The sequence below is a fragment of the Vicia villosa genome, linkage group LG7 (genome assembly GCF_029867415.1).
Source record: "Vicia villosa cultivar HV-30 ecotype Madison, WI linkage group LG7, Vvil1.0, whole genome shotgun sequence".
NCBI classification, from domain to species: Eukaryota; Viridiplantae; Streptophyta; class Magnoliopsida; order Fabales; family Fabaceae; genus Vicia; species Vicia villosa.
The window spans coordinates 99,728,406-99,744,123 of NC_081186.1; the positions used below are offsets into that span (position 1 = coordinate 99,728,406).

Here is a 15,718-nt window from a genome sequence, read left to right on the forward strand (position 1 = left end):
ATGAATGCGAGCGATATAGAACTTGTCGTTGATAATTGTAACGGTGGTGTGAAGAATTGTATTTTTGAAGATGAAGAAGTTGATGATGGTGAAGATGATGATTTTAACGAGGGAGAAAATGACGGTGAAGACGGTGATGGTGACCAGCATTGCGATGATGATGGTCTTTTTTGAAGATCATCAAGAAGACAAAATTGATCATGAAGTTCACGAGGCACACATCACATACTAATTTTGGTACAATTGATTTAATAAATGAGAATAAGTTACATATATTTTTATAAACGGAAAAAATTCTATTGTTGATACAAGTACTTTTATAAACGGGAATAAGTTAAAAGTATTTCTAGAAACGAAAAAAGTCTACTGTTGATACAATTATTTTTTTAAATGAGAATATACTACAAGTAATTTTATAAACGGGGAAACTCTAATATTAATAAAATTATATTTATAAACAGGAATAAGTTACAAAAGTTTTTATGAACGCAAAAAAATATATTGGTAATACAATTACTTTTATAAACGAGAACAAGTTACAGATATTTTTATAAACAAAAAAATATATTAATTATTTTTGGAAACGGGAATAAGTTAAAAAGTATTTTTATAAATGGAAAAGTCTAATCACAAACAGTTTCTAAGTGTTTATATTAGATCAAATAACTACATTTTTGTTACAAATGTTTTAAAATACTATTTGGATCAATGCATTAAGGTTGCTACATACTATTAATTTAAATTTGTGATTATGTGAATGTCTATGATCTGTAAAACAAATTTCAAAACTGACAAATGAGATATCGTGACGTGTAATATAAATCCAGACGGAACTCGTGCAATCTTACTAGTTCTATATATAATTAGAATATTTTTTTAGCTTAGTTGGTGAAATAGACTTGGAACAACTTGGACAAATTCTGCTGGCTTCATTGCGATCTCTAACCATTCATATATTTGACTGCGACATACCTCACATGGGTCGGTTTTTGAGCAGTTGTATCGATTGCCGTGAACTGGATTTAAGCTTCTATAGTGAAGTGTCAGGTACACTGAATGTTCCTCAACGATGGAACATTTTTTTCTGAACATTAATAAAACGCATATGGAGGTTGTAATGAATGCGGGCGACGTAGAACTTGTCGTTGATAATGGTAACGGTGGTGTGAACAATTGTATTTTTAAGATGAAGAATTTGATGATGGTGAGGATGATGATTTTAACGAGGATGAAAACGACAGTGAAGACGGTGATGATGACCAACATTGCGATGATGGTCTTTTTTGAAGATCATCAAGAAGACAATACTGATCATGAAGTTCATGGGGCACACATCACAATAATTTTGGTACAATTGATTTAATAAATGAGAATAAGTTTCATATATTTTTATAAACGGAAAAAGTTTATTGTTGATACAAGTACTTTTATAAACGGGAATAAGTTAGAAGTATTTTTAACGAAAAAATTCTATTGTTGATACAATAGTTTTTTAAATGAGAATATACTACAAGTAATTTTATAAACGGGGAAAGTCTAATATTAATATAATTATATTTATAAACTGGAATAAGTTACAAATGTTTTTATGAACGCAAAAAGTATATTGGTACTACAATTACTTTTATAAACGGGAACAAGTTATAAATATTTTTATAAACAAAAAAATCTACTAATTATTTTTAGAAACAGGAATAAGTTAAAAAGTATTATTATAAATGGAAAAGTCTAATCACAAATGGGTTCTAAGTGTTTATGTTGGATCAAATAAGTATATTTTTGTTATAAATGTTTAAAAATACTACTTGGATCAATGCATTAAGGTTGCTACATACTATTAGTTTAAATTTGTGATTATGTGAATGTTTATGATTTGTAGAACAAATTTCAAAACTGAAAAATGAGATATCGCTATGTTTAATATGAATCGAGATGGAACCCGTGCTATCTTACTAGTTCTATATAAAATTGGAATATTTTTTAGCTTGGTTGGTGAAATAGACTTTGACAAGTTCGACAAATTCTGCTGTCTTTCGTGCGATCTTTCACCATTCATATATTTGACTGCGACATACCGTACATGAGTCGGTTTTTTAGCAGTTGTATCAATTGCAGTGAAATGGATTTAAGCTTCTGTAGTGAAGTGTCAGGTTCTCTGAATGTTCCTCAACAATTGAACATTTTTTTCTGAACTTTAATGAAACGGAAATTGAGGTTGTAATGAATGCGGGCGGCATAGAACTTGTCGTTGATAATGGTAACGGTGGTGTGAACAATTGTATTTTTTAAGATGAAGAATTTGATGATGGTGAGGATGATGATTTTAACGAGGATGAAAACGATGGTGAAGACGGTGATGGTGACCAACATTGCGATGATGATGGTCTTTTTTGAAGATAACCAAGAAGACAATACTGATCATGAAGTTCACGGGGCACACATCACATAATAATTTTGGTACAGTTGATTTAATAAATGAGAATAAGTTACATATATTTTTATAAACGGAAAAAAGTCTATTGTTGATACAAGTACTCTTATAAACGGGAATAAGTTAGAAGTATTTTTATAAACAAAAAAATTCTTATGTAGATACGATAGTTTTTTAAATGAGAATATACTACAAGTAATTTTATAAACGGGGAAAGTCTAATATTAATACAATTATATTTATAAACTAGAATAAGTTGCAAATGTTTTTATGAACGCAAAAAAGTATATTGGTCATACAATTACTTTTATAAACGGGAACAAGTTACAAATATTTTTATAAACAAAATAATCTACTAATTATTTTTAGAAACGGGAATAAGTTAAAAAGTATTTTTATAAATGGAAAAGTCTAATCACAAACGGGTTCTAAGTGTTTATGTTGGATCAAATAAGTATATTTTTGTTACAAATGTTTAAAAATACTATTTGGATCAATGCATTAAGGTTGCTACATACTATTATTTTAAATTTGTGATTATGTGAATGTTTATGATCTGTAAAACAAATTTTAAAACTGACAAATGAGATATCGCGATGTTTATTATGAATCCAAACGGAACCCGTGCTATCTTACTAGTTCTATATAAAATTGGAATATTTTTAGCTTGGTTGGTGAAATAGACTTGGAACAACTTGGACAAATTCTGCTGCCTTTCGTGCGATCTTTCACCATTCATATATTTGACTGCGACATACCGCACATGAGTCGGATTTTTAGCAGTTGTAACGATTGCTGTGAATTGGGTTTAAGCTTCTATAGTGAATTGTCAGGTTCACTGAATGTTCCTCAACAATTGAACATTTTTTCTGAACTTTAATGAAAGGAATATTGAGGTTGTTATGAATGCGAGCGATATAGAACTTGTCGTTGATAATTGTAACGGTGGTGTGAAGAATTGTATTTTTGAAGATGAAGAAGTTGATGATGGTGAAGATGATGATTTTAACGAGGGAGAAAATGACGGTGAAGACGGTGATGGTGACCAGCATTGCGATGATGATGGTCTTTTTTGAAGATCATCAAGAAGACAAAATTGATCATGAAGTTCACGAGGCACACATCACATACTAATTTTGGTACAATTGATTTAATAAATGAGAATAAGTTACATATATTTTTATAAACGGGAAAAATTCTATTGTTGATACAAGTACTTTTATAAACGGGAATAAGTTAAAAGTATTTCTAGAAACGAAAAAAGTCTACTGTTGATACAATTATTTTTTTAAATGAGAATATACTACAAGTAATTTTATAAACGGGGAAACTCTAATATTAATAAAATTATATTTAAAAACAGGAATAAGTTACAAAAGTTTTTATGAACGCAAAAAAATATATTGGTAATACAATTACTTTTATAAACGAGAACAAGTTACAGATATTTTTATAAACAAAAAAATATATTAATTATTTTTGGAAACGGGAATAAGTTAAAAAGTATTTTTATAAATGGAAAAGTCTAATCACAAACAGTTTCTAAGTGTTTATATTAGATCAAATAACTACATTTTTGTTACAAATGTTTTAAAATACTATTTGGATCAATGCATTAAGGTTGCTACATACTATTAATTTAAATTTGTGATTATGTGAATGTCTATGATCTGTAAAACAAATTTCAAAACTGACAAATGAGATATCGTGACGTGTAATATAAATCCAGACGGAACTCGTGCAATCTTACTAGTTCTATATATAATTAGAATATTTTTTTAGCTTAGTTGGTGAAATAGACTTGGAACAACTTGGACAAATTCTGCTGGCTTCATTGCGATCTCTAACCATTCATATATTTGACTGCGACATACCTCACATGGGTCGGTTTTTGAGCAGTTGTATCGATTGCCGTGAACTGGATTTAAGCTTCTATAGTGAAGTGTCAGGTACACTGAATGTTCCTCAACGATGGAACATTTTTTTCTGAACATTAATAAAACGCATATGGAGGTTGTAATGAATGCGGGCGACGTAGAACTTGTCGTTGATAATGGTAACGGTGGTGTGAACAATTGTATTTTTAAGATGAAGAATTTGATGATGGTGAGGATGATGATTTTAACGAGGATGAAAACGACAGTGAAGACGGTGATGATGACCAACATTGCGATGATGGTCTTTTTTGAAGATCATCAAGAAGACAATACTGATCATGAAGTTCATGGGGCACACATCACAATAATTTTGGTACAATTGATTTAATAAATGAGAATAAGTTTCATATATTTTTATAAACGGAAAAAGTTTATTGTTGATACAAGTACTTTTATAAACGGGAATAAGTTAGAAGTATTTTTAACGAAAAAATTCTATTGTTGATACAATAGTTTTTTAAATGAGAATATACTACAAGTAATTTTATAAACGGGGAAAGTCTAATATTAATATAATTATATTTATAAACTGGAATAAGTTACAAATGTTTTTATGAACGCAAAAAGTATATTGGTACTACAATTACTTTTATAAACGGGAACAAGTTATAAATATTTTTATAAACAAAAAAATCTACTAATTATTTTTAGAAACAGGAATAAGTTAAAAAGTATTATTATAAATGGAAAAGTCTAATCACAAATGGGTTCTAAGTGTTTATGTTGGATCAAATAAGTATATTTTTGTTATAAATGTTTAAAAATACTACTTGGATCAATGCATTAAGGTTGCTACATACTATTAGTTTAAATTTGTGATTATGTGAAGGTTTATGATTTGTAGAACAAATTTCAAAACTGAAAAATGAGATATCGCTATGTTTAATATGAATCGAGATGGAACCCGTGCTATCTTACTAGTTCTATATAAAATTGGAATATTTTTTAGCTTGGTTGGTGAAATAGACTTTGACAAGTTCGACAAATTCTGCTGTCTTTCGTGCGATCTTTCACCATTCATATATTTGACTGCGACATACCGTACATGAGTCGGTTTTTTAGCAGTTATATCAATTGCAGTGAAATGGATTTAAGCTTCTATAGTGAAGTGTCAGGTTCTCTGAATGTTCCTCAACAATTGAACATTTTTTTCTGAACTTTAATGAAACGGAAATTGAGGTTGTAATGAATGCGGGCGGCATAGAACTTGTCGTTGATAATGGTAACGGTGGTGTGAAATATTGTATTTTTTAAGATGAAGAATTTGATGATGGTGAGGATGATGATTTTAACGAGGATGAAAACGATGGTGAAGACGGTGATGGTGACCAACATTGCGATGATGATGGTTTTTTTGAAGATAACCAAGAAGACAATACTGATCATGAAGTTCACGGGGCACACATCACATAATAATTTTGGTACAGTTGATTTAATAAATGAGAATAAGTTACATATATTTTTATAAACGGAAAAAAGTCTCTTGTTGATACAAGTACTCTTATAAACGGGAATAAGTTAGAAGTATTTTTATAAACAAAAAAATTCTATTGTAGATACGATAGTTTTTTAAATGAGAATATACTACAAGTAATTTTATAAACGGGGAAAGTCTAATATTAATACAATTATATTTATAAACTAGAATAAGTTGCAAATGTTTTTATGAACGCAAAAAAGTATATTGGTCATACAATTACTTTTATAAACGGGAACAAGTTACAAATATTTTTATAAACAAAATAATCTACTACTTATTTTTAGAAACGGGAATAAGTTAAAAAGTATTTTTATAAATGGAAAAGTCTAATCACAAACGGGTTCTAAGTGTTTATGTTGGATCAAATAAGTATATTTTTGTTACAAATGTTTAAAAATACTATTTGGATCAATGCATTAAGGTTGCTACATACTATTAGTTTAAATTTGTGATTATGTGAATGTTTATGATCTGTAAAACAAATTTTAAAACTGACAAATGAGATATCGCGATGTTTATTATGAATCCAAACGGAACCCGTGCTATCTTACTAGTTCTATATAAAATTGGAATATTTTTAGCTTGGTTGGTGAAATAGACTTGGAACAACTTGGACAAATTCTGCTGCCTTTCGTGCGATCTTTCACCATTCATATATTTGACTGCGACATACCGCACATGAGTCGGTTTTTTAGCAGTTGTAACGATTGCTGTGAATTGGGTTTAAGCTTCTATAGTGAAGTGTCAGGTTCACTGAATGTTCCTCAACAATTGAACATTTTTTCTGAACTTTAATGAAAGGGATATTGAGGTTGTTATGAATGCGAGCGATATAGAACTTGTCGTTGATAATTGTAACGGTGGTGTGAAGAATTGTATTTTTGAAGATGAAGAAGTTGATGATGGTGAAGATGATGATTTTAACGAGGGAGAAAATGACGGTGAAGACGGTGATGGTGACCAGCATTGCGATGATGATGGTCTTTTTTGAAGATCATCAAGAAGACAAAATTGATCATGAAGTTCACGAGGCACACATCACATACTAATTTTGGTACAATTGATTTAATAAATGAGAATAAGTTATATATATTTTTATAAACGGAAAAAATTCTATTGTTGATACAAATACTTTTATAAACGGGAATAAGTTAAAAGTATTTCTAGAAACTAAAAAAGTCTACTGTTGATACAATTATTTTTTTAAATGAGAATATACTACAAGTAATTTTATAAACGGGGAAACTCTAATATTAATAAAATTATATTTATAAACAGAATAAGTTACAAAAGTTTTTATGAACGCAAAAAAATATATTGGTAATACAATTACTTTTATAAACGAGAACAAGTTACAGATATTTTTATAAACAAAAAAATATATTAATTATTTTTGGAAACGGGAATAAGTTAAAAAGTATTTTTATAAATGGAAAAGTCTAATCACAAACAGTTTCTAAGTGTTTATATTAGATCAAATAACTACATTTTTGTTACAAATGTTTTAAAATACTATTTGGATCAATGCATTAAGGTTGCTACATACTATTAATTTAAATTTGTGATTATGTGAATGTCTATGATCTGTAAAACAAATTTCAAAACTGACAAATGAGATATCGCGACGTGTAATATAAATCCAGACGGAACTCGTGCAATCTTACTAGTTCTATATATAATTAGAATATTTTTTTAGCTTAGTTGGTGAAATAGACTTGGAACAACTTGGACAAATTCTGCGGGCTTCCGTGCGATCTCTAACCATTCATATATTTGACTGCGACATACCTCACATGGGTCGGTTTTTGAGCAGTTGTATCGATTGCCGTGAATTGGATTTAAGCTTCTATAGTGAAGTGTCAGGTACACTGAATGTTACTCAACGATTGAACATTTTTTCTGAACTTTAATAAAACGGATATGGAGGTTGTAATGAATGCGGGCGACGTAGAACTTGTCGTTGATAATGGTAACGGTGGTGTGAAGAATTGTATTTTTTAAGATGAAGAATTTGATGATGGTGAGGATGATGATTTTAACGAGGATGAAAACGACAGTGAAAACGCTGATGGTGACCAACATTGCTATGATGATGGTCTTTTTTGAAGATCATCAAGAAGACAATACTGATCATGAAGTTCACGGGGCACACATCACAATAATTTTGGTACAATTAATTTAATAAATGAGAATAAGTTACATATATTTTTATAAACGGAAAAAAGTCCATTGTTGATACAAGTACTTTTATAAACGGGAATAAGTTAGAAGTATTTTTAATGAAAAAATTCTATTGTTGATACAATAGTTTTTTAAATGAGAATATACTACAAGTAATTTTATAAACGGGGAAAGTCTAATATTAATATAATTATATTTATAAACAGGAATAAGTTACAAATGTTTTTATGAACACAAAAAAGTATATTGGTACTACAATTACTTTTATAAACAGGAACAAGTTATAAATATTTTTATAAACAAAAAAATCTACTAATTATTTTTAGAAACGAGAATAAGTTTAAAAGTTTTTTTATAAATGGAAAAGTCTAATCACAAACGCGTTCTAAGTGTTTATGTTGGATCAAATAAGTATATTTTTGTTATAAATGTTTAAAAATACTACTTGGATCAATGCATTAAGGTTGCTACATACTATTAGTTTAAATTTGTGATTATGTGAATGTCTATGATCTGGAACCCGTGCTATCTTACTAGTTCTATATAAAATTGGAATATTTTTTAGCTTGGTTGGTGAAATAGACTTTGACAACTTCGACAAATTCTGCTGTCTTTCGTGCGATCTTCCACCATTCATATATTTGACTGCGACATACCGTACATGAGTCGGTTTTTTAGCAGTTGTATCAATTGTCGTGAATTGGATTTAAACTTTTATAGTGAAGTGTCAGGTTCTCTGAATGTTCCTCAACAATTGAACATTTTTTTCTGAACTTTAATGAAACGGAAATTGAGGTTGTAATGAATGCGGGCGGAATAGAACTTGTCGTTGATAATGATAACGGTGGTGTGAACAATTGTATTTTTTAAGATGAAGAATTTGATGATGGTGAGGATGGTGATTTTAACGAGGATGAAAACGATGGTGAAGACGGTGATGGTGACCAACATTGCGATGATGATGGTCTTTTTTGAAGATAACCAAGAAGACAATACTGATCATGAAGTTCACGGGACACACATCACATAATAATTTTGGTACAGTTGATTTAATAAATAAGAATAAGTTACATATATTTTTATTAACGGAAAAAGTCTATTGTTGATACAAGTACTTTTATAAACGGGAATAAGTTAGACGTATTTTTATAAACGAAAAAATTCTACTGTTGATACGATAGTTTTTCAAATGAGAATATACTACAAGTAATTTTATAAACGGGGAAAGTCTAATATTAATACAATTATATTTATAAACTGGAATAAGTTGCAAATGTTTTTATGAACGCAAAAAAGTATATTGGTCATACAATTACTTTTATAAACGGGAACAAGTTACAAATATTTTTATAAACAAAATAATCTACTAATTATTTTTATAAACGGGAATAAATTAAAAAAGTATTTTTATAAATGGAAAAGTCTAATCACAAACGGGTTCTAAGTGTTTATGTTGGATCAAATAAGTATATTTTTGTTACAAATGTTTAAAAATACTATTTGGATCAATGCATTAAGATTGCTACATACTATTAGTTTAAATTTGTGATTATGTGAATGTTTATGATCTGTAAAACAAATTTTAAAACTGACAAATGAGATATTGCGATGTTTAATATGAATCCAGACGGAACCCGTGCTATCTTACTAGTTATATATAAAATTGGAATATTTTTAGCTTGGTTGGAGAAATAGACTTGGAACAACTTGGACAAATTCTGCTGCCTTACGTGCGATCTTTCACCATTCATATATTTGACTGCGACATACCGCACATGAGTCGGTTTTTTAGCAGTTGTATCGATTGCCGTGAATTGGAGTTAAGCTTCTATAGTGAAGTGTCAGGTTCACTGAATGTTCCTCAACAATTGAACTTTTTTTCTGAACTTTAATGAAACGGAAATTGAGGTTGTAATGAATGCGAGCGGCATAGAACTTGTCGTTGATAATGGTAATGGTGGTGTGAACAATTGTATTTTTTTAGATGAAGAAGTTGATGATGGTGAAGATGATGATTTTAACAAGGAAGAAAACGACAGTGAAGACGGTGATGGTGACCAGCATTGCGATGATGATGGTCTTTTTTGAAGATCATCAAGAAGACAATACTGATCATGAAGTTCACGGGGCATACATCACATAATAATTTTGGTACAATTGATTTAATAAATGAGAATAAGTTACATATATTTTGTTATAAATATAGTTTTTTGAAAAAAATTTACCAACACAAATTTTACCAACACTTTTATTTTCTCTTCAATTTCAAATTTCTCTCTCACAATTTTATCATTTTAACTCAAATTTTCTTTTTTTTTTTTTACTTCAAATTACATTTTTTTAGGTCAAATGGATCCTAATCATTTTCATTATCAACAAGCTATGTTCAACTTCATGCAAAATTATCAAAATCCTAATCCTCAAAATTCTCAAATTCCACCGATGCCACCATTTTCTACTCAAATTGGTACTGAAAAAGAAGAAAGGGTTGTTATTAAAAAAAATCTCGAGAGAAATTTACAAGGGATGAGGATATACTACTTATCCAATCATGGCTCAATGTTTCAAAGGATCCAATTGTGGGAGTTGATCAAAAGGCTGAGAGTTTTTGGGTAAGAGTCGCTGCCAATTATAACCAGTATCGTGGGCAATTGCGGGAAAAGGGACAATTAAAATGTCGATGGCATCGAGTAAATGACTTGGTTCAAAAATTTGTTGGGTGTTACAAACAAGCTGTTAATGGAAAGAAAAGTGGGACATCAGAGAATAATATCATGGCCGCTGCAAATGCATTTTTTGCTCAGGATCAAGGTACAACATTCAATCTTGAGTACGCATGGCGATTGTTAAAAGATGAACCTAAATGGATGGGAGAATCAATTGGAAGTTCTTCAAAAATAACAAAGACTTATGCTAGTGAGGCATCATCGGAGAATCCAGATACACCTACAAGTTATGTGTTTAACTCATCATCACCAATGGAGCGTCCAATGGGACAAAAATCAGCAAAAAGGAAGGGTAAGGCAAAGGAAATTCTAAATGCAACGCAAGATGCAAGGAATAAAAGAGCAGTGTAAATGGAACAAGAGCTAGAATTAAAGGTAGTGCAACTAATGATGAAAGACACTTATACTATGAGCGATAGTCAATGAGATATTCATGAAAAATATTGTAATAAGATGAAAAAAATGGAATGTAGTTAGTATCACTTATGTAAAATGATCATTAATACCACTTTAATTTATCAACACCTATGTAACATGGTCATTAGTACCACTTTAATTTATCAACACCTATGTAACATGGTCATTAGTACCACTTTAATTTATCAACACCTATGTAACATGTTCATTAGTACCACTTTAAATTATAATAAATATTATGTCATTCAAACTAGCCGTTATTCAAACCATTATATATATATATATATATATATATATATATATATATATATATATATATACACACTACCACTTATGTCATTGTTTTCTCATTCTCATCTTATTCTTCTCTCATTATTTACTAAAATGGATTCAGACAATTCAGATAATTACGATCAAGAATTTTGGGAGTTGGTTGAAGAAGAATTTATGGACGACGGTGATGAAGAACAAGAGCTTCAGAATGAACTTCAATCTGGAAGTTCCTCTAGGCCAAAGAGAAGAACAACGATAGATCGAGGTCGTGAAGAAGGGCATAATCGGTTGTTCAATGACTACTTCTCGGAAAATCCAGTATACACATATGTTCAATTCCGAAGAAGGTTCAGAATGCATAGGCATGTACTTCTTCGAATTGTAGATACCCTTGGAAATCATGATGAATATTTCCAAATAAGGGTCGATGCAACTGGTAAATTGGGTCTTTCACCATTGCAGAAATGTACATCTGCTATTCGTATGTTGGCGTATGGGTCTACTGTTGACATTGTAGACGAATATGTTCGAATCGGTAAAAGCACTTCAATTGAGTGCTTACAAAGATTTGTTTAGGGCGTGAATGTTGTATTTGGGGCTGAGTATTTGAGAAAGCCTAACAACACTGATGTTGAACATCTTTTACAAATGGGAGAGTCATGTGGCTTTCCAGGTATGTTGGGTTCCATTGATTGTATGCATTGGGAATGGAAAAATTGTCCTGTTGCATGGAAAGAACAGTTTTGTCGAGGTGATCATGGTAAGCCCACAATCACGCTTGAAGCAGTGGCATCACAAGACTTATGGATTTGGCATGCTTTTTTTGGTATTGCAGGTTCAAACAATGACATTAATGTGCTAAACCAATCCAACGTGTTTAACGTTATTTTGGAAGGACATGCTCCCAATGTGCAATATACAATCAATGAGACACCATATAATATGGAGTATTATTTAGCAGATGGTATATATCCTGAGTGGGCTACATTTGTCGAGACCATTTCAATGCCACAGGGAGAAAAGAAAAAGTTATTTACTCAACATCAAGAATCAACTAGAAAAGATGTGGAGCGGGCATTTGAAGTGCTTCAATCTCGATTTGCAATTATACGTAGCCCAGCACGTGCCTGGCACATGGACACCCTCAAGCATACCATATATGCATGCATCATATTGCACAACATGATTGTGGAAGACAAACGACATACATATGGAGGTAATTTTTATTGTTTGTAATTATATGTCATGTATTTGAGATTAATATTAATTATCATTTTAAATTATAAGTTTAATTTGAATTTTATTTATTTTATATCAATTTTAATTTAAATAATTAAAATTATTATTTTAATTACTATAAAATTTAATATGAATAAAATATTAATAAATAAAGTAAAGTTGTGGGATCCAATATGGGTTCTTCAGAGTTGCACCATTGGAGCGAAAAATTAGTTGAGTTACTTCAAGTTGACGTGGCTTAATAGGTCCCGCAAGGAACCCAAAAATGGGTTCACGGTTGGAGATGCTCTATGGATGACAGGTTGGAGATGCTCTAAGGATGACAACGAATTGGGTCGGATGCGAATTTCAAATTACTCAAACATGCACCTAAATTCAAACTCAAATTCAATCAATTTGAGTTTTCATCCATTGGTTCAAGTTTGGGTGCAGGTACTTCCTGCCAGTTTGAATTTTATAAAGTTAATTTAATTTTAAATTGTAAAAAAATAAAAAATTATTATTATTATGAATAATAGTAAAAAGTTATAGTTGATTCAACTTATTCTCATAGAAATGTTAAATTCTCACTCCTTGAAATAAAAATATAAAAACTATGGGTCTGTTTGGTAAAAATAGCGGTTGATTGATAAGCTAGCTGATAACTTATAGCTTATGACTGATGGCTGATGACTGATGACTTATAACTTATAGCGGATGGTTGAGACTGCTAGCTTATAAGGTCATTGAAGTGTTTGGTAAAATTAGCGGTTCAATTAACTTATAAATGTAAAATGACGTAAAAGATATTTAATATATAATTATTTTATTTTAAATTAAAATAAATTATAGGGGTTAAAAATGAATTTTAATTGAAATAATAAGGATAAAAAAAGAAGAAAAAGTAATAAGTTATAAGACATAAGCTAAAACGCTATTTAAAATAGCGTCTGAAAAATAAGCTATAAGCTAGTAAAATAAGCTATAAGCTCGTGATGAAAAGACCGTTATTAAACGGGTCTAAATTATCATATGAGCTTATAAGATAGAAGACATAAGCTATAAGCTCGAAAATATTCTTTAAAATAAAAAAAATCATAATTTTTTTTAATAATTTAAATTAAACATGGAAATATTACATTCCTATAAATCATATTTCCAAAAATACTTTTTATAACTTTGAAACAAAGCACCCTTAGTTTTTATTGTCTCATTATCATGGTTCCGTTGCCCCGTCAGCTCCAGGTTTGATCTTTTCAACTTTTTTTGCAAATCATGAAATGACAAAGCAAGAAAAACTATAACACTAAAAGAAGAAAATACAATATCTCTGGTCAAGTTACATCATCTTCGTTAACTTATACTACTACTATTATTACTATATTTGATGATGATATTGTAAATGAGAAACTTTGAGCAAATGTTATATGTATTTTATGATAATTGAATACATTATTATGCAAAAATAACAATTATACTTCTCCTTCCTACATTGACATATTTCATCATTTTAATAATAATTTTATAGCGATGTTAATTATATAATTAAATTTTCGAATTTCAAGTAAAATGATAGGAAGATTTTCCCTACCAAGAATATGGAATTAGGGTTTCAAGAATAAAAGATAAAGACATTAAAATAAACTAAGAAAATATAGATAAAAATAACTTTGATTTCTTTGATTGATTCTCAATGTCTCTATGAGACTACATTATATAACATTCTTAATGGATAATAATAATATAAAAGCCCAAACACTACTAAAAGCCCAATTCAACCAAACATTCAAAATAAAATAACAACTAACATTATATTACTAATTAAAATATCTAATTGCACCTCCTATCATTGCCGCCCGGTTCATATTGAACCTTGTCCTCAAGGTTCTAAAATTACCCCTGGATCCCATTGCTTAAACTGAACAATCATATAGGCAGTTTTAACCAATTTTGTTGATTCTGCTAGCAACCTTTCAACCTCTTCAAGCTTCAATTTCATTTTGAGTAACCTAAAGCTCCAACCAACATCAATTTGTACAGCTACCAAATTCATTTCAATTTCTGCATCACCACTATTCAGCCTTCCAATAATGCTCTCGGGTAAATCTCTAACAAGAAGCATTGTGTTTGGAAACTTTGGATGGATATATTCATGCTCAGACACCAAATTCTTATTCTTTCTTGCATCTTTCTTGTTTATGGCCCGGAAAAAAATCAACTGTTTCACATTAAGATGACCAACAATACACTTTTTACGTGGAGACCTCTCAAAAACAACCACCACTTTGCCTATTGGTCTTTTAGAAGGGAAATAATTAACCAACAAACACATCTTCTCCACTGCATTCATAACTCCACTTTGTTTCTTACCAGATTTAATCTTTTTTTGACCAAGAGAGTTTCTTGCGGAAATCATGGTTGTCGCTGTGAGTAGAGATTTGGGTGGTCCTGGGTCATATGGCTCGGTGTTAGGGATTAAAGCATCCAACACAATGCTGGATCTTGTTGAATATGTGAGAAACAAGCATAACTTCTCGGCAGTCGCATACGAGTTGAAATAGGATGTCTTCGAAGGTGATGGAGAAGTGGAACATGACTTCAACTCTGAATCCGACTCCTCTGCGAATACTGGAAGTTGGGTTTCACACAAATTTGGTTGCTCCAATTGTGTTCTACACAGATTTGGTGATTCTTCTAAATTTCCCTCAACGGTTGCACGATTTGGATCTGTAGCAACACTTTGATCAGGTGGTTTCGACAGCAATTGCAGCATCGATGGCGTTGAGGCTGGTGATTGTAACCAGGGTGCATTAAGGTCATATATATTAGCAGTTGATAACAAAATGTTTAAATCTAGTGGTTCTGGAAAGGGAGCGGTGGTTAGAGTTTGATCAATGGAGAGGTGAATATTTGGCAAAACACTACTATTAGCGATGGTTACAGCTCCCAATAGCTTCCTGGGTTCCACATCGTTCCTAACAGCAAGCTGGATGTGCCTTGGAACAATACGGTTCTTCTTGTTGTCTGTCGCAGCATTCTCAGCCACTTCCAAAAC

The 15,718-nt window shown here is 30.7% G+C and overlaps 2 protein-coding genes and 1 pseudogene across 2 annotated transcripts; all 3 read left to right on the top strand.

Annotated features, from left to right (window-relative positions):
* LOC131619819 (uncharacterized) lies at window positions 1-2,394 on the top strand. The gene is made up of 3 exons (XM_058890872.1): window positions 1-163; window positions 1,187-1,276; window positions 2,291-2,394. The coding sequence occupies exons 1-3, from the start codon at window positions 1-3 to the stop codon at window positions 2,392-2,394; spliced, it is 357 nt and encodes a 118-aa protein (XP_058746855.1).
* A 939-nt stretch (window positions 2,395-3,333) lies between these two features.
* On the top strand, window positions 3,334-5,781 carry LOC131619820 (uncharacterized). The gene is made up of 3 exons (XM_058890873.1): window positions 3,334-3,496; window positions 4,520-4,609; window positions 5,624-5,781. Exons 1-3 carry the CDS (start codon window positions 3,334-3,336, stop codon window positions 5,779-5,781), a joined length of 411 nt encoding a protein of 136 aa, XP_058746856.1.
* Window positions 5,782-11,556: 5,775 nt separating this feature from the next.
* On the top strand, window positions 11,557-13,404 carry LOC131619821 (uncharacterized; annotated as a pseudogene).
* The last annotated feature ends 2,314 nt before the right edge of the window (window positions 13,405-15,718 follow it).

Bases quoted from the DNA above. Each gene is read 5' to 3' on its own strand.
- LOC131619819 (XM_058890872.1), top strand. From the start codon at position 1: ATGAATGCGAGCGATATAGAACTTGTCGTTGATAATTGTAACGGTGGT. The intron at 164-1,186 runs GTCTTTTTTGAA...TGTATTTTTAAG, and splicing joins CCAGCATTGCGATGATGATG to ATGAAGAATTTGATGATGGT. The intron at 1,277-2,290 runs GTCTTTTTTGAA...GTATTTTTTAAG, and splicing joins TGACCAACATTGCGATGATG to ATGAAGAATTTGATGATGGT.
- LOC131619820 (XM_058890873.1), top strand. From the start codon at position 3,334: ATGAATGCGAGCGATATAGAACTTGTCGTTGATAATTGTAACGGTGGT. The intron at 3,497-4,519 runs GTCTTTTTTGAA...TGTATTTTTAAG, and splicing joins CCAGCATTGCGATGATGATG to ATGAAGAATTTGATGATGGT. The intron at 4,610-5,623 runs GTCTTTTTTGAA...GTATTTTTTAAG, and splicing joins TGACCAACATTGCGATGATG to ATGAAGAATTTGATGATGGT.